Source organism: Giraffa tippelskirchi, chromosome 5, assembly GCF_054371585.1.
Source record: "Giraffa tippelskirchi isolate mGirTip1 chromosome 5, T2T-mGirTip1v1.2.pri, whole genome shotgun sequence".
Taxonomy (NCBI): Eukaryota; Metazoa; Chordata; class Mammalia; order Artiodactyla; family Giraffidae; genus Giraffa; species Giraffa tippelskirchi.
The window spans coordinates 52,300,880-52,321,202 of NC_137279.1; the positions used below are offsets into that span (position 1 = coordinate 52,300,880).

At 38.7% G+C, this 20,323-nt stretch overlaps 1 protein-coding gene across 15 annotated transcripts in view; it reads right to left on the reverse strand.

The window, feature by feature from the left end:
• DISP1 (dispatched RND transporter family member 1) overlaps positions 1-20,323 on the reverse strand; it is a 229,175-nt gene that overhangs the window by 51,382 nt on the left and 157,470 nt on the right. For 9 of the 15 annotated variants that reach the window (XM_081489863.1, XM_081489855.1, XM_081489861.1 and 6 more), the window contains one exon: positions 8,788-9,313. In XM_081489863.1, the coding sequence (XP_081345989.1) occupies positions 8,788-9,313 (526 nt within the window). Of the gene's footprint in view, positions 1-8,787; positions 9,314-20,323 lie in introns of those variants that run through there. The other 6 variants (XM_081489865.1, XM_081489867.1, XM_081489866.1 and 3 more) reach the window with 3 other exon arrangements.

A 20,323-nucleotide genomic window follows, 5' to 3' on the forward strand; every position in this document is an offset into this window, starting at 1 on the left:
TCCCATTTTTATAGAGACAGAAATGAAGGCTGAGAGAGATGCAGTATTTACCCAAGAGCACAAAGCTATTCAATGGTACAGCCAGGGTTCAAACACAGGGCATCTCTTCTAAACTCCATGCTCTTCCCACCTCACGTGGTACAGGAAGGAAAGGAAGAAGGATTGAGCAAAGAAAAATGAGAGCTGTAATGTAGTACCAATGATTACTCCTAGAGGCTAGCTGTACTTACTTATCTACCTTTCAGGAAAACTTTGTTTTAACATTTGTATTTTAGATCCACGAATAGAAAGTGCAGGCAACTATAAATTCAATACATTGGCACTTTTGCCTCCAGATTGATCTGCAGTAGTTTTTATTAGACATGAACTGTGGCCTCTAGAAGATGTTGAAGGATATTGCTGACCTGCTACAAAAAAAAAAATAATAATAATAATACGGGGCTTTAGACTTCCAGATTTTTGGAGAAAGGGAATTTTATCTTTTGTCATTTTCTTGTTATAAACAAAACACAAGCAACCATACTCCAATGAATTAGAATTATGTTGACCAAAAAGGGTATTCACTGTCAAATACTGCTGTTACTCTACATCATACATACTCCACTTGCTGCCATAGAGGTTAAAAGTTGCTTTAACAGAGTCAAGAAAGATAGTTTTCCAATAAAAGTTTTCTGCAATGATTGATGTGTTCTATATCTGTGCTGTCTGATATGGTAGCCACTAGTCACATGTGGCTACTGAGCACTTGCAAGGTGCCCAGTGTGACTGAAGAGCTGAATTTTTAATTTTATTGGATGATCCTGAACTAAGACATCTGCCTTGCAGTCCTGGCCAGGTTATAATTTATAGCAATTGTATATAAAGACAAATGATTGTTTAGCTATTAGTGGTGCTAGTGGTAAAGAACCCACCTGCCAATGCAGGAGACATAAGAGATGTGGATTTGATCCCTGGATTGGGAAGATCCCCTGGAGAAGGGCGTGGCAATCCACTCGAGTATTCTTTCCTGGAGAGTCCCACGGACAGAGGAACCTTGAGGGCTACAGTCCATAGGGTCACAAAGACTCAGACACAAATGAAGCAACTTAGCACATATGCACACAACCTTCCAATGGGAAGAGAGGAGAAGAGGGGAAAATGAATTTATAAAACAGTAGACAGTCTGGTTCTCCTTTTTGTTAATATAGAAACCCTGCTTGTGTCTCTGTAAAAGCACTGATATTTAACTTCTGTGCTCCAGAGAACAGAGCAGCTCTGCAGTCAATATTTGTTGATCAAAGAGGGCTGTCTATCTGAGGTCAACTCACGCTGAAATCTAAGCATCTTACCCTGTCCACATTACCTCTACATCTTGGAAATTGGGACCCATGCTTACAGTTTTTACCTCTGTCTCCAGCAATTAACACTTAGTATTTATTAAATACTTACTAAATAAGTGAGTAACTAACCTTGAAATTTCTCCACTCATTGCTCCAACATCTCAGAAAAGCCATTTGAGTTGAGTCTGGTGATCTGGGCAAACCAGAGACTCCAGGATCTGTGTCATTGCCAAGTTCATGCTACACTGCTGATGAAGTGTTCAGAGGGACTTTCAGTTCAAATTTCCTAGCTAACGAAAATAACATCATTGGCAGGCTTAGGGAAGGGGGAGGGTGGAGTGTTGCAGGCCAGGTGCGGGAAAGTAAGACCCTCCAGAAAATGGTGCTCAGGTCTATAATTTAACCCCTGGACGTTATGATACAACATACACAAAGGAACCAGATTCCAAGTGGTAGATTCTATCTCTTTTAACCAAACACAAGAATTCTCAGGTTTTACTTTTCAGGAAAAATTGTTCCCTTCAGAGAAAGTAACTAGTGTCCTAAGGGGAAACAAAAAGAAAACCCCTGAGAAAAGCGAGTCTGAAATTGGAAAACTAATAAAGAACTCAAGGAGAAAGGAAATATAGGTTACAAAAATTATATAGTCACAATGTATGTGGAGGTAGGGACAATGTTTGTTTAACCTTTCAGGGGCTGAACTAATGGTAGGGTTCCATGGTCCCCCTCTGTGCCAAGTCTTCTTAACTCGGTATAGCCCTAATTCCTCCAGAGTGCCATGGGGAACATTCAAAGTGACCATCTGTCTATGAAATCACCCTCAGAGAAATAAAAAAGCATTTGGCAGGCACCCAAAACTATCACAGGTTCTCTACCATGATAACAAGTTTATTGGTCATTGCCAAGTATCCTTTATGCAGCCCTCTGTGAACATCAGGAACATTTTTTGCAACACCAAATTAAAAGGTAAGTATAGTTTAGATTAGAAATCTTGCATGCTATTTTTGGATGCAGAACTCCTTATTAATTGTCATAATACCATTACCCTTTCACTTTAATACAGCAGTAAGAAGATTCCCAAATGAATCATTCAAAATTTTGCTTCAGTGAGCACACATGGAATGTGACTGGCTCCTGAGAGGTTTTTCCAGAGCTCTGAGGATAAAGAGCAGATCATTACCATGCAGCCTTTTAGAGGACTTGACTGCACTCAGGATGTAAAATCAGGGAAAGCTGTCTCTTCTGACCATACAAATGATCCCTTCACCCTGGCCATCGTGTTCTCCTTACTCTTCCTTAAGTGGGCTTTTACTTTTGTTCACTTTCCCCTTCAGTCTTCCCCACCACCTTCTATGTTCTGTGCTGTGCAAGCAGTCCCTTTATCATTCCCAGTCATCCTTCAAGGGTCGCTCAAGTTCTCTCTTGTCAGATCATCCCTAACTTTATCAACCTACAGGGATCCTTCCCACTTCTGAACTCCTGAGAGCTTTAACATTTCTACTGCAAGCTGAACTTCTCATTATTATCAAACTTATCTTATTTTTTAACTCCCCTGGAGGATACTGTTAATCAGCTAGGTTTAGGACTTGTGGATATAGGCTCCATCTCATGGTAGGGAGAGACTACTAGCTGCCTTTTAAAAATTCTTAGTGTTCTCTGATAGAGGAATGGATAAAGAAGATGTGATACATACATACAATGGAATATTACTAAGCCATTAAAAATGAAATAATACCATTTGCAGCAACATGGATGGACCTAGAGATTGTCATACTGAGTGAAGTAAGTCAGACAGAGAAGGAGAAATATATGACATCCCTTATATGTAGACTCTAAAAAGAAATGATACAAATGAACTTCTTTACAAAACAGAAACAGACTCACAGACTTTGATAATGAACTTATGGTTGCCAGGAGGCAAGGATGGGGCCATAGTTAGGGAAATTGGGATCGACATGTACACACTGCTATATTTAAAATAGATAACCAACAAGGACCTAGTGTATAGCACATAGAACTCTGCTCAATATTATGGATGGGAGGGGAGTTTGGGGGAGAATGGGTATATGTATATGTATGGCTGAGTCTCTTTGCTGTTCACCTGAAACTATCACAGCATTGTTAATCAGCTATACTCCAATACAAAATAAAAAGTTTTAAAAAATCGTTAGTGTTCTCAATCAGTCACATTATCAGCTGATTGATGGGCATGGGGATAGGAATCTACAAATGAAAAAGCCAGAAGCTTTACAATGAGATCAAGTTGAACTACTTAATATGTGGTGATAAATGGAATCAAAAGAGAATATACTAAATGTGACCCTTGCAATGATCTTAATCAGTCAGATGATTAACAGATAATTTTAAAAACAGCAAAAACACACAGACACGAGTGACTGACTATAATGAATCTTTTACAAAGAGTTATTACAGCTTAAAGGGTCAAGGAACAATGAAACAGAACCTACTGTAGTACAGAAGGTGGGAAAAAGAGAAATGAGAATATGAACAACTGAAAGGAGGTGGCAAATGAGCTGGGATAAAATTGTATTTTCTATTTGATTGGCTTTTTAAGACATTCTTTGTGGCTTAAGTACTTTATAAACAAACAACAACTTTAAAAATAAAATACCAACTAGGTGGGTGCATTTGTAGGTGCAAAAAGGAATAGCAATTGAAAGTATCTGGGATCTTCCATCTATACATAATTTTACTACAAGGCTGTCAACCTTTAAGATAATCTTAGAGTGATGTGAACATTCTATACTATTATCAAGTCAGGAGTACATCTTAAACATTAATTGAATAATAGATCATTAATTGAATACTTCATTAAGTATTTTGAGAGTATCAACTTTTAAAAAAGCATCATGCAAGAAATCACAAAAAGAAAATAAAAAGATTTAGAGAATCAGCGTTCCTGGTAGAGGAACAGCCTCTAGAATCTTTGTTCTAATAACTCCCAAAAGTGTTGGGAAGAGTAACTAACGAAAGGCAGCAAAGTATCACATAATATCCTCATTTTCAGCATTTCCTAGTGAGACCATCCTGTGTATTCTATCCCAAACTGTCCTGCTTTCTCTTACACAATAGCTATATCCACATCCACATTTGTTTCAGGGGATGTCTTCCTGATTTGGGAAAGACAGACATAGCACCTGGCTTAGTGCCTTGTCCACAGTACAATGCTGCAAATACATACACGCTGGGCCGAGTCTAAATGCTCCAGTTTTCATCCTACGATCACCTCCAACAGTATCGTTACCCTCAGTGTAATTGTCATGTATAACTCAGCATCCTTATTCTTTCAAGAAAGCTCAAAGGACAGGACTCTTCCACTGTTACTACCCACCCCCAACCCCAGAAGCTCTGCTTGCTTAGCCTTCTTCTATCCTCCCCATTTTAGTGACTGGCATCCCCATCTACCTGCTTAGTTGCTCAAACCAGAAAACTGCAAGTCAGTTGTGAGTCTCCTTTTCTTCTTCCCCCATAACCAGTGGTTCACCAAACCTAGTAGATTCTACCTCATAAATCTTTCTAGCATGAAATTATTTCTAAATCCTGGATCAAGTCATCACCTTCTCTCACCTGCAACAAGGCTTCTAAAGGTCTTTCTCTCTGTGATAGTCCTGACCCAGTTCAATCTACTCTCCACAATGCAGGTTATGCTGCTGCTGCAGCTGCTTAGTCGCGTCAGTCGTGTCCGACTCTGTGCGACCCCATAGACGGCAGCCCTCCAGGCTCCCCCGTCCCTGGGATTCTCCAGGCAAGAATACTGGAGTGGGTTGCCATTTCCTCCTCCAGTGCATGACAGTGAAAAGTGAAAGTGAAGTCGCTCAGTCGTGTCCGACTCTCCGCGACCCCATGGGCTGCAGCCTACCAGGCTCCTCTGTCCATGGGGCAGGTTATAGACCCCTCTAAAATACGAATCTGAATTATTTTCTTAAAAATCTATAACGTCACACCCATTAGGATGGCTATTATAAAACAATTTAAAAAAAACAAACAGAAAAGAACAAGTGTTGGCAAGAATGTGCACAGCATCTGTGGAAACAGTGTGGTGGATTCTCAAGAAGTTAAACATAGGATTACCACATGATCCAGTAATTAACTTCTGGGTATGAAACCAAAAGAAGTGAAAGCAGGAACTCAAACAGGTATCTGTACATCCACTGTTCACAATATCCAAATGTTCACTGACAGATAAGTGGATGAAAATAATGTGGTATATACATACAATGGGGTATTAATCAGCCTTTCTAAGGGAGAAAATTTTGATACATGCTATGACTTGGATGAACCTTGAAGACATTATGCTAAGTGAAATCAGTCACAAAGGAACAAATACTGTATGATTCCATTCATATGAACTACCTCGAGTGGCCAAATTCATAGAGATAGAAAGTTGAGTGGTGGTTGCCAAGGGCTGGGGAGGGAAGAATGGGAAATTATTGTTTAATGGGTATGGAGTTTCAGTTTGGGAAGATGATAGATGTTCTGGAGAAGGGATGGTGGTGATGGTTGCACAACAATGTGAAGGTACTTAATGCTACTGAACTGTACTCACAGGAATGATTCAAATGATACATTTTATGTTCTGCCTATTTTTTTCACAATAAAAAAGTCATGCGCACACAAACATCCACACTGCCTCCCACTGGCTCAGGATACTGTCCAGAAATCTCAGGTGATTCACATGTCCCTCAGGATTTAGTCTCAGAAATCTCAGGTGATTCACATGTCCCTCAGGATTTAGTCTCAGTATACCTCTCCCCTTGCTAGAACACTTTCTTCTCCAGCGTCTAGTCATACTCAACCATGGTGGAGTTGGGTTCACACTACTTTGTAAATCTTTACACAGACCATTCCCACTGTCGACCAGACCACATCTTCTCCATTTGTCACATTTTTCATTTTCATCCCTTCTTGGTATTTCTTATCACAATAAGAGATAAGAGCTGCCTGTAGCTGCCTGTTTGCTTTTCTGTCTCCCTCCCTACTAGCTTATAGTTTTATGAAGGAAAAAAAAAAATGTCTCATCTCATTTGGAACTATATCTTTGGTGCCTGGCACACATAAATATTCAGTAAATACTACTGATTATATACATGTTAAATACATAAACATAGCAGATAGGGAAGAATTTCTGGAAGGACATATTTTACAATAAAGTATGTAATATACACAACTGAACACATACCATTCCTTCCCAGGCATCTTTAAAAGATTCTATGTCTGTTACAAACGGTTTATCAAAAGGTTCAAATTCTTGAGATAAAATTCTAATATGAAAAATTTCTCACATAATATTCCAGTTTCTTCTACAGTTTTTCCTGATGGGCAAATATGGTACTTTTTAAAAATCAGTTTGTTTTTTTTAATACCATTCTATTTAAATTCATATGCATATAGGACTCTCATTCCTTTAAAATTAGGTCATTGAGAAATGTTAAGTCAGAATCCTGCAAGTACTGATATGTCTGTCATGTTAAACCAATTGGTTTCTCGCCCATTCTACTATTTTGTGACAGTTTTTAAAGGAGGGATCAGCTTCAAAGTATCATCTCACATCCTGAAACCACATAATTTATGATTCTAAAATATCAATATTTATGACCATGTAATTTTAAAATTAATCACTTATACTGTTTCATTCAAAGTGGAAAGAGTCTGAAACTAGCCATGTAGCACAATGCTGTCAGGACCAACCTTCTAAGAAATGGCTTTAGTGAGTGTTTTTACCATAGTTCTAGAAACCAAAAGATTCTCACATCTGATATGAAAAAACTATTCAGAAACTGCAGAAACATGCTGCAGAGGATCTCCACGCCCTCCCTCCCATCCCTTGTCCTTTTCCCCATCTTTCTCTTCCTCACTTTTCAAAGAACTGAAACCAGATAATCTCAGCAGCATCTAAAACTTGATAAAAGTGAAAAGTATTTATTACTGAATCCCTGTCTGGATGTGATTTTAAAAAAATTGAGATACAACTGACATATAACATTAGTTTCAGGTGTACAACATAATGATTCAATATTTGTATATATGGCAAAATGATCACCATGTTACGTTTGGTTACCATCCATTACCACATATTTACAAATTAATTTTCTTGTGATGAGAACTTTTAAGATCTACTGTCTAAGCAACTTTCAACTGTACAGTATGGTATTATTAACTATGGTCACCACACTGTACATTACAGCCTCATGACTTATTTATTTTAGAACTGGAAGTTTGTACTCCTTTACTTACAAGTGAATTTGCTACCTGCACACAATGAATTACTACTCAGCAATAAAATGGAAAAGTAACACACATAGCAGTTAGATAGTCTCAAAAATGTTATGAGTCAAAATTGTCAGATACAAAAGGGTACCTATTGTATGATTCTGTTCATATGAAGTTTTAAAGTAAACAAAATAATCTATGGTAACAGAACTCAGAACAGTGCTTCTGGTGAAGAGAGAAGGAATGTCTAAGCAGTGGCATAAAGGAACTTTCTGCGGTGACAGAAATGTTTTACATCTGACCGAGGTATGTATTATACTTCTGTATACATTTGTCAAAGCTGATCAAACCATACACTTAAGATATATGCATTTCCATGTATAAAAATCATACCCTAATTTTAAAAGAGAATGTCATCTTCTAGCTCTTTTTTAAGACTTTTTATTGCCAAAAAATATAACTCTTGGTCTCTGTTAAGTACTTAAGATTTTATAAAATATGTTATGATTGCTTACCTGTACTATGTGTGACTTTAAACTTACTCATGGAAAAGAAAAGCTGGAAAGCACATATCAGAGAAATCATGGCCTGAGATAGGAAGGAGAACTGGCAATGGCAGAGATTTTCTAGTATTTTTCAACCTACCAGATCTGAACATGCTTTATTTTACACAATACATTTTTTTAAAGTCCTATACTACAGATTTATAGGTCCTACCTGCTATGAAAGAAATTGCTGCTTTTGTATCATCTCACTATATTACATCGTCAGCCAAACCATTTGAATAGAAACTGTGAGTACAGCCATAATGAAACACTTGGTTTTATACTTCTTTTTCATAAATGTTGATCACTATCAATAGTAGCAAATAAAGACTCCTATTTAGGCAGCCTCATCACAAATATATCCATCTCCCATGTTTAATAATAGAAATTACTGACAATAAAACCTTTTACTGAACTTTGTACTTCCAAGTCCTAGCAGGGACACCTAACCAGCTCACCAACAGGAAAAAAAGGAAGAGGGTTTAACTAAGAAGTCAATGGATAAAACAGATAAAAGAATACTTCATTTGCATTTTAATAGCCTTCACACAATCCACAAAATAAGCAGTTTCGTTAGCTCCCTTTACCTGATACATTCTTCTCTCCTCCTTTTGGAGAAATCAACACAAGCAGTCACGTTCACATGGAATTAGTTGAATGATAAAGTCCAGCAAACCTTGCGGACCACTCACCTGATGTTGGCTATGTGCTGCGGCACATGCTGATGCTGAAAATGGTCAGGCCACGGATGATGCAGGCAGAAGGATGGAGAGGGCTGAAGACAGCACGTTGTCTGATAAACAGGTGAATGGTTTGGACAGAGAGATGCAGAGTACTCTGAGTGTGGCTGCATGCAACACGAGGCCAAAGCAGGAGGTGCTGCAGGGCCAGCCTCGGGATGGCACTCTTGGTGACTGTCATGGGGAGTCAAAGGGTGATGGTATGGGCAAGGATGGCAGCACTGGGGTAACACCGGAGGCGTTCTTTGGTTGTCTAAAGGCAGAAAGGATGACTTAACGGTGCCATTAACTTGCAGGCATCCATTTGGACTCACTTTTGTTCTGGGTGCTTCTTTGGGTGCAAGCTGCTGGGATGCAGGGTCTCCGTCACAGGGGGTGAGGGGAGTAGGGGTGGTAGCACTGGTTGCGATGCTGCCATTGCTCAGAACCATAAAATCGCTGTTTCCGTTGCTCATAGCCATGCTCCAGTTTCCTGACCCTAAGAAAGAAAATGATATAAAATCAACCACTTACAGTCAGGCAGACAATTATGTAGAAAAGACAGGAAAAGTATTTTTAAAAAGCTCTTTGAAAACAAGGGTTCTTGCAGGAGTTGTGAAAGCATCAGGGGAAGCCCCGACACTCGTGCAACAGAACCAGCTGGTAAGTTAGCGCTCCTCTTCTCTCCTCCCAGCCACACCAGGCAGAACCCTCTCCTGTCCCACTGACCAGTTCCTCCCTGTGTGCTTAGTCACTCAGTCGTGTGCAACTCTTTGCAATCCCATGGACTGTAGCCCACCAGGCTCCTCTGTCCATGGGGATTCTCCAGGCTAGAATACTGGAGAGGGTGGCCATGCCTTCCTCCCTGCCCCACCTCTATTTTCAGTATCTATCTTCTCTCCTCATCCTAGATGTGAAAATCATCAGTTAAGAATCAGGACATTTTGGGACTTCCCTGGTGGTCCAGTGGTTGAGAATCCACCTTGCAATGCAGGGGATGTGGGTTAAATCATTGATTAGGGAATCCCACATGCCGCAGGGCAACTAAATCAATGCGCCCCAACTACTGAACATGCTCTGGAGCCCGCGAGCCACAACTAAGACCAGATGCGGTCAAATCAATTAAAAAAAAAAGAATATTTTAGGATGGGGGTGGGGAGGTGGTACAATAGAGAGGGGATACCAATATCATTCTTTAGCTTTTCAATAATATCATGCTTGAGGTGTTCTGATACAGAAACAACAGGCAAAATGAAGCGCGAGGGTGATTATTTGTGAGGGCAATTAGTTGTGTGGTTTAAGATAATGTGAATAATCTTAAGAATGTCTTACATCTTTTAAAAATGTCAAGGAAATATGATTTTCCCTCTAAGTCACTCAGGTCTTAGAATAAGAATAAACAAAAGAAAATAGAAACCAATCAGCTAAGCTAAGAATTGTGGCCACCAAGATATCAGATGCAAAAGTTTTATCCCCTAAACCAACAAATATAATGCTAAAAAAAATAATAAACATAAGTTGTCATGATCTTATTAACTTGTTTTCTATGTTATGTCCTATAGGTAGTATTGCTTGCACATAAGAAAAATAGTACTATGGCTGAGATTTGCTTCAAGTGACATTTTTAAATTAATTTTTTCCCCTCCACCAAAGGGTCCAGGCCTTAAATATAAAGGAAAAATTAGCATTCAAATTACCAGTAATATTTTTTTTTGCCTGGTTAACAAACAAAAGCAAAAACAACCTTCTTTCTTACTTTACCACCCTCTGACCAACACACATACAAAATCTGGAAATACAGTAAGAAAAAAGGGTCATCAAATGCTATTGGTTTATTTGACCTACACATAATGTCAAGAATAAAAGAAAACCATTGTTTGGCTCACTAACCCTTCTGGCACAGCATTCTTCTGAGTAGACAAAATAACTTCAGGAGAAATCTCTCTCCAGTCCCTCCCCACACAGGTACCAGAAGAAATCATCTTTTCAGTCTAAGATAATGACAAAGCTGGGTTACCCATGAGGATGACTCCCATGCATACTTTCACCCAGATTATAAACTACTCAACAGGGACCTTTCTGAGCAGAGAATGCCAGAACAATGTATAATGTTTCAATCTGAATACTAATAACCAGAAGATATTCTTTGTTGTTGTGGTTGTTCAGTTGCTAAGTCATGTCCAACTCTTTGTGACCCATGAACTGCAACATACCAGGCTTCTCTGTCTTTCACTATTTCCCTGAGTTTCCTCAAACTCATGTCCATTGAGTCAGTGATGTCATCCAACCATCTCATCCTCTGTTGCCCACTTGTCCTCTTGCCCTCAATTTTTCCCAGCATCAGGGCCTTTTCCAATGAGTCAGCTCTTTGCATTAGATGGCCAAAGTATTGGAGCTTCAGCTTCAGCATCAGTTCTTCCAATGAATATTCAGGGTTGATTTCCTTCAGGATTGATTGGTTTGATCTCCTTGCTGTCCAAGGGACTTTCAAGAGTCTTCTCCAGCACCACAGTTTGAAAGCGTCAATTCTTTGGTGCTCAGCCTTCTTTATGGTCCAATTCTCACATCCATACATGACTACTGGAAAAACCATAGCTTTGACTAAACAGACCTTTGTTGGCTAAGTGATGTCTCTGCTTTTTAAAACACTGTCTAAGTTTGAAACAGCTATTCTTCCAAGGAACATCACTGTACTAGGATGCAAATTTAGCATTACTGATTTATTATTTTCCTTTTTGGCTTTTTTGTTTTTGTTTTAGGTTTTTTTATGTGGACCATTTTTAAACCCTGTTTAATTGTTTACAATATTATTTCTGTTTTGTTTTGGTTTTTTGGCCATGAGGCATGTGGGATCTTAAGTCTCCAACCAAGGATCAAACCTATACCTCCTATACTGAAAAGCAAAGTCTTAACCACTACACTGCCAGGAAAGTCCCAACTTATTTTTCTTTCAGATACAGCTCATCAAACACACACACACACACACACAACTATATAACCATCAACACTATAAGAAATGGAAGAATCAGTTCAGTCGCTCAGTTATGTCCGACTCTTTGCGACCCCATGAATCGCAGCACGCCAGGCCTCCCTGTCCATCACCAACTCCCGGAGTTTACCCAAACCCATGTCCATAGAGTCGGTGATGCCATCCAGCCATCCCATCCTCTGTCGTCCCCTTCTCCTCCTGCCCCCAATCCTTCCCAGCATTAGGGTCTTTTCCAATGAGTCAACCCTTCACATGAGGTGACCAAAGTATTGGAGTTTCAGCTTCAACATCAGTCCTTCCAATGAACACCCAGGACTGATCTCCTTTAGGATGGGCTGGTTGGATCTCCTTGCAGTCCAAGGGACTCTCAAGAGTCTTCTCCAACACCACAGTTCAAAAGCATCAATTCTTCGGCACTCAGCTTTCTTCACCGTCCAATTCTCACATCCATACATGACCACTGGAAAAACCATAGCCTTGACTAGATGGACCTTTGTTGGCTAAGTAATGTCTCTGCTTTTAAACATGCTATCTAGGTTGGTCATAACCTTCCTTCCAAGGAGTAAGCGTCTTTTAATTTCATGGCTGCAATCACCATCTGCAGTGATTTTGGAGCCCAAAAAAATAAAGTCTGACACTGTTTCCATTGTTTCCCCATCTATTTCCCATGAAGTGATGGGACCAGATGCCATGATCTTAGTTTTCTGAACGTTGAGCTTTAAGCCAACTTTTTCACTCACCTCTTTCACTTTCATCAAGAGGCTCTTTAGTTCTTCTTCGCTTTCTGCCATAAGGGTGGTGTCATCTGCATATCTGAGGTTATTGATATTTCTCCTGGCAATCTTGATTCCAGCTTGTGTTTCTTCCAGCCCAGCGTTTCTCATGATGTACTCTGCATATAAGTTAAAGAAGCAGAGTGACAATATACAGCCTTGATGTACTCCTTTTCCTATTTGGAACCAGTCTGTTGTTCCATGTCCAGTTCTAACTGTTGCTTCTTGACCTGCATACAGGTTTCTCAAGAGATAGGTCAGATGGCCTGGTATTCCCATCTCTTTCAGAATTTTCCACAGTTTATTGTGATTCACACAGTCAAAGGCTTTGGCATAGTCAATAAAGCAGAAATAGATGCTTTTCTGGAACTCTTTTGCTTTTTCGATGATCCAGTGGATGTTAGCAATTTGATCTCTGGTTCCTCGGCCTTTTCGAAAACAAGCTTGCACATCTGGAAGTTCATGGTTCACATATTGCTGAAGCCTGGCTTGGAGAATTTTGAGCATTACTTTACTAGCGTGTGAGATGAGTGCAATTGTGCGGTAGTTTGACCATTCTTTGGCATTGCCTTTCTTTGGGATTGGAACTAAAACTGACCTTTTCCAGTCCTGTGGCCACTGCTGAGTTTTCCAGATTTGCTGACATATTGAGTGCAGCACTTTCACAGCATCATCTTTCAGTATTTGAAATAGCTGAACTGGAATTCCATCACCTCCACTAGCTTTGTTCGTAGTGATGCTTTCTAAGGCCCACTTGACTTCACATTCCAGGATGTCTGGCTCTAGGTGAGTGATCACACCATCGTGATTATCTGGGTCGTGAAGATCTTTTTTGTACAGTTCTTCTGTGTATTCTTGCCACCTCCTCTTAATGTCTTCTGCTTCTGTTAGGTCCATACCATTTCTGTCCTTTAGCGAGTCCATCTTTGCATGAAATGTTCCCTTGGTCTCTCTAATTTTCTTGAAGAGATCTCTAGTCTTTCCCCTTCTGTTGTTTTCCTCTATTTCTTTGCATCGATCGCTGAGGAAGGCTTTCTTATCTCTTCTTGTTATTCTTTGGAACTCTGCATTCAGATGGGAATATCTTTCCTTTTCGCCTTTGCTTTTTGCTTTCTTCTTTTCCCAGCTATTTGTAAGGCCTCCTCAGACAGCCATTTTGCTTTTTTACATTTCTTTTCCATGGGGATGGTCTTGATCCCTGTCTCCTGTACAGTGTCACGAACCTCTGTCCATAGTTCATCAGGCACTCTGTCTATCAGATCTAGTCCCTTAAATCTATTTGTCACTTCCACTGTATAATCATAAGGGATTTGATTTAGGTCATACCTGAATGGTCTAGTGGTTTTCCCTACTTTCTTCAATTTAAGTCTGAATTTGGCAATAAGCAGTTCATGATCTGAGCCACAGTCTGCTCCTGGTCTTGTTTTTGCTGACTGTATAGAGCTTCTCCATCTTTGGCTGCAAAGAATATAATCAATCTAATTTCGGTGTTGACTATCTGGTGATGTCCATGTGTAGAGTCTTCTCTTGTGTTGTTGGAAGAAGGTGTTTGCTATAACCAGTGCGTTCTCTTGGCAAAACTCTATTAGCCTTTGCCCTGCTTCATTCTGTACTCCAAGGTCAAATTTGCCTCTTACGCCAGGTGTTTCCTGACTTCCTACTTTTGCATTCCAGTCCCCTATAATGAAAAGGACATCTTTTTTGGGTGTTAGTTCTAAAATGTGGACATTAAAATTTTTCTTTATAAACCATTTTAGTGGAAAAGATAAAACATTTATAAATACCAAACATATATATAAATCAAGTAGTTGCTACTTCTCTCATCAGCCTTACCATCACTTTTGAAAGTGGTCTGCCAGTCCCAAGTTCCTACTATAATGATCACTGAGAAAGATTTTGAATTGTAGTAAAACATTGCCCTGTCCTTCAGTTAAATCACTCCTGGGTATAAATACCCACTATAAAACATTCAAATGATATCCCCAACATAGAGCATTTGTAGTTAAATGTATTATTCAACTAGTGGGAAGACAGTGTAGGTAAACTGGTTAAGAGCCCTAAACTGACCCAGGAGGCACAGACTCTAATTTTCTTTCTATCACTTTCTTAATCTGCCATCTCAGCAAGATCTGTTCCCTTAAGTTTCCATTTACTGAAGGATATATTCTTCCTTCTGCTGTTAACAGAACAAAAAGCTGTGTGCAAATGTTCTGAAAATGATAAAACATACTAATCAGGGGCCATCTAAAAAGGCAACAGACTTTATAAAAAGTTAACTGAAATTTAAGATGTTTATTTTCACGGTCAAGTGAAAGACCGTCTAGAAAATGTAAGAAGTAATCGCTTGATGAGATAAATGTAGTTATTTCTCAGCATCAGAAACTCTCGTTGTACAAATGCTCTAGAGAAATCATGGAAGGCACATGCTTTCTCTTGCCTTTACCCATGACTCATGTTCCCAAGACTCCTCTACGGACCTCAGCCAAGCTACTGGAGCTGATGAGATCTGCTGAGAAAATCAGGACCTCCTCTTGGCCCTTTCATCAAGATAGACAGAACAGGAATACACTTTTTCTGGTCTATTGGTTTGTTCTGACCATACTAGGTGGGTTAGTATCATTTCAGAGCATCTATTTTGGCTTAATTCAATTAGTCCTACTGCCTCTAATCATAGGTATCAGGTGAGTTAGGCTAGTGAGAAGTATCTAACAAAAATCCTCAAGGTTTTCAAGTGAAACTGACTTTCAGACAGAGTGACCTCAACCTTGAATGCTCGTGAAAGAGACCTCTTCTAGATGCTTCAAAATGTCTTTGTTTCCCTGTCTTCTCATTGACTCTGTTTCTCATCAGGAAAAATAATTTATCTTTTTCTGTGTAACAAGAATGACAACTATCATTCTCTCTTATTTTTATTGCCAAAGCATCATTTTGTAGTTACATAAGAGTTAAATAGATCTTTGCAGGTCAGCCAAGGGATCTAATCACGATTTACAACATTTTCCCCCTGGTGTGGTAAATTGCAGTTCAAGTGCCAAATAACTTACTTACAAATGAACTTTTGGAACATAACTTATTTGGTAACTTGGAGACTTCTTGTAATGAAGTAGGTATGAGTGGATAGTAAAGAATAATTGAACTATGACTTTGGTTTGTATTTGAAGTAACTCATATGAGCTTTCTAAGATTCCATTTCTTTAAACATAAACTGGGAAAAATCAAATTGACTTTATAAATAAGTTGCAGATTATAAGTTAAAAATGAAAAAGTAAAAGCTGGCACAAAATTGTTCTCAGAAATGTTTACAGATTAAGTTCAGTTAATGTATCTGTGTAAGAATTCAGGTGACCCTCCCAGGACAATGGCAAAATTTTCATCTAAAGTCAAGAGTTGACTTTAAGGCCACAAAGAGAGAGACCTTGTTTCTTTAGAACTTTCACTGAAGTTTTTTCACTGAAACAACTGAAAAAAAAAATTTGATCTGAGTCAGAGAGAACAGAGAAAGAGACGAGCTAGAGGAAGATTCAACATGATAAAAAGGAACTATTGTGATAAATGTAATGCTATGTGATTACAAATCCAGTGACAGTTACTATTTACAGTGGAAGTTTAAAATAAGTCTTGGATCAAATATAATGAATGACTTTAGAAGAGCTATGTTGAAATCACCTGTTTTCCCCAGGGCCATAACACACAGGGATTGCCAAAAGAAAGCTATTCTTGAGGCACTGGCTTGAGATGTGGTGAGGCCCAATAGCCAGTATTTTAGTGTATTTCCTGTTGTTCATCATGTATAACAAGCCAATATCAATATATCCAAAGCCACCAATCTCATACCTCCTATTTCACCCTTTCTACTAGCATTTTTATGTCCTGAGTGCTTTATCGGTTCTGAGGCTTATAAGGCCTTTGGGCCAAGGACCATCTTTTGATAACATTTCAAAATTAAAGATTTTTTTCTTTGGGCCTCAGTTCTTCACAAGTGTAAATCAGGATACAAATCAATGTCCACCTCATATGATTACTCTGAGAATGTAAAAATATATTTTAAACCATAAAAGGCTATTTAAAATGAAAGAATTATTATTGCTTAAGTGAGGAGAATATTTAAAAAATATGAAATGATGCTTCCTAGTTTCAAAGCCAAAACTATGTTTTAAAATAGCATCAGAGATATCTGTAGCTTAGAAGAAATGGCCTGGCTGAGTCTAAATTTTAAAGCTGACTCTACTAGTTACTGAGAACCTGGGTCAAATTATTTACATTCTTAGAGTCTCAAAGTCTTGATTCTTTTTAGAGTTAAATTTGTTTGAAAAGCAAACTGACGTAACCTTCTGAAAGAGCAACATGGCATTACTATTCCAAATTTAAAATACCCTCATCCTTTGACTCACAATTCTACTAGGGTTTACACAGTTTGGATATACTTGAACAATGTGTAAAGATAAATGTCTAGAGAAAGATGTTGACTGCACCACTGCCTGTAACAGTGGAAACTGGAAATTATCTCAATTATCAATAAGGGACTTAAATTCTGTCATATCCACAAATTGGGTATTCTGTACAACAAAAAAGAATGAGTTAAATCAGGATTACTTCTAGGGAAAGAAGCTCAAGGTAATACCTCTTCATGTGTGAATAAAATCCAGCTGCAGAAGAGCCAATGTGGTATGAACCCATTTCACTGAAAAAGTGGGGAACACTCACATATATGGTTAGTGTATATATGTAGATAGTTTCTAGAAGAATATGGGAAAATGCTAACATTGTTTCCTGCTAGAGTGTTGCACTAGGCCATTTGGAAGTGTAGAGAAGACTTTCATATTTTACTTTTTGTACTGCTTGCAACTTTTACGATAAATGTGCTATCTTCATAGTAATAAAATATTAATGAAACAACGTATAAAGTTTCTAGCATGGTGACTAATAATGAACAGAAGATAATTATTATTAAAATGCAAGAACAGAAATAAACTTACTTTACCTTAAAGGATTAATAGTCATCTATTCACTGGATGCATTTTAAATGTTTGTCTTCCAGCATATATCAGCTCTCTTATAATAACACCCTACACAATATATCAAGTAATTGGATAAAGCAGGAAATCAAAACCTAGCTAAGGAGAAAGAACAGATGAACACAAACTTCAGTGGCACCCCACTCCAGTACTCTTGCCTGGAAACTCCCATGGACGGAGGAGCCTGGTAGGCTGCAGTCCATGGGGCCGCTAAGAGTCGGACACGACTGAGCGACTTCACTTTCACTTTTCGCTTTCATGCATTGGAGAAGGAAATGGCAACCCACGCCAGTGTTCTTGCCTGGAGAATCCCAGGGACGGTGGAGCCTGGTGGGCTGCTGTCTATGCGGTCGCACAGAGTCGGACACGACTCAAGCGAGTTAGCAGTTAGCAGCAGCATTCACTGGATGCATTTTAAATGTTTGTCTTTCAGTATATATCAGCTCTCTTATAATAACACCCTACACAATATATCAAGTAATTGGATAAAGCAGGAAATCAAAACCTAGCTAAGGAGAAAGAACAGATGAACACAAACTTTTAGAAAATGGTTTTCAATCTCATAGCTTCCAAATTTGGGGAAACATAAATTATTATTTGTTGGACCAAAGCTATCTGTGAACCAAAATTACTATGACTAGTTTCATAAGCATTAAACAGAGAATACAGAGGAGAAATATAAAGGTGTTTCAATCATGTTGAAATATAAAGAGGAAAGTCATCAGTGTTCACATGATTAGAAGGTTCAAACAATTACATCCTACTCTGGGTTGGAGCTCAGGACACTAACACCTGTAAGACAAAAGGAAATTACCCCGCTTCTAAGATTAAAAGTAGTATTTCATTGAAAATGCTATCATATAATCATAGTAGGAACTGAGGAAATTATGGAAATGTTATTCATCAACATATCATATATTAAAGTCTGTTAGTGACACACAACCTACCCAAAAGATGCAATAATACTATTAATATTAGTAAAAGGGTTACAAAAACCTCATAGTAGCTCCTTGCAATTGGAAGCCAGAACTGCTGGTATGGCCAGAAAACTGTCAAGTTAAAATCTACATGTAATGTTGAAGAGACTACACAGACATGTTCTAATTACCACAGTAACCACTCAGCGGAGTCATCACTGTTCTTGACAAACACGAGGCTCAGATAGCCTGAAGGAACAACATCTTCACGGACATTAACAGTTACAATGGCACACCTCTTTAGTATTGCCAAACACTTTCACACACATGATCTCAACTTGAGTTGATCCTCCTAATAGCCCTCAGAAAAACAGGTGTGGCAGGCATTGTGGCTCTACTTTGCAAAAGAAAAACTTGAGGCACAGAGTCCCAAATGGTTAAGGTCAGGAAGTCTGATGCTGAGGTTTTGAGGGCTTTCTGCTAAACTACATTCCGTAAGTTCAGACAGTGTATTCCAGAACAAGCTTTTGCTTCCTTAGATTCATAACACCAAACTTAACAACAAATGGCAAGACTGTATCAAAAACAAGATTCCATATTGTAGACAATCAGCTCTTTCAAGAAGAGTGATGTTCCCTGTAACACAGTTTTATTAGGCAAATACACAACACTGATACGGTGTTTTTCAAACATAGGGATCACTTGAGGATACTGCTAAAATGTAGATTCTGATATAGTCCATTTGGAGTGGGGTGACAAAATCTTCCAATCTTCCATACTGTTGGTTCAAAAGAACACTTTGTGTAGCAAGGCAAAGACACAACGAGGTGGGGAGGCTTCAAGAGAATTAGGCCTAAGCAATGGCAAAATGCCCAGTGAAAGCAGACAAGATCAGGTAACAGTTAACAGAGAAACAAAAGGTCTATTTTTCTAATTAAGACAGAGAAGAGTAACAAATTTTAATAGTAGAAGTTCTAATTGATAACCAAGTTTAATTATGGCTTATTTCAGGCTCCTAAACTGTTGTGTCCATAGAAATAACAACCAATCAGATTTTAATCTTTTTAGTGTAATACATGTGAGTTGAAGCACCTTGCCCAGGTAACTGCATGTGACAATCTTTTTCTTTCAAGTGTACTAGATATTGGAAAATAGGAATCCCTCCTTCCTAGACAGGAAGACTGGATCTTCAGATATAAAGATACCTGAAGTCTTTTTTTTTTCACACCAGGTATAAAGGCAGTTTGGGAATACCTCTATTCATTATGCACCAAACCTGTTTTAATATGAAATCAGTCTCCTAAAACTGTCTGATGGTCTCATCAAAACGATGGTCTCATTTCTTATCACTGGTACCAAGATGACCTATTAATATTTAGTGCTATGGCCAGAGAATAAACAGCTTCTCTAAATGCACCAGAGAAATTGGCAAAGAATATCTGAAGTATCTTCTAGAGTGGAGCTATTAAAACTGGATGGTAGAAGGACACCAGCCAGGTTTTTGTCTCTAACTATGTACTTCCCTTCAAAGGGCTACCCAAATGTGCGTGTGTGTGTGTGTTTTAACATCTCACTGTGTCAGACACTTCCCTCACAATACCTCTACAAAGATCTTATTAAACCCATTTTAGAGAAAATTGACGGTCAAAAATATCATAGTGTAACTAATCCAAGTCACATGCTGGGATTCAATCTCAGACCAGCATGTCTCTGAAAGTAAGGCCTCTCTAACAATCTCAAGACGCTTCTAGGGCAATGCCAAGTTCAACTAGCTTTTATAGGACCACTGGAGGATACTGATACGAAATTCAGTCT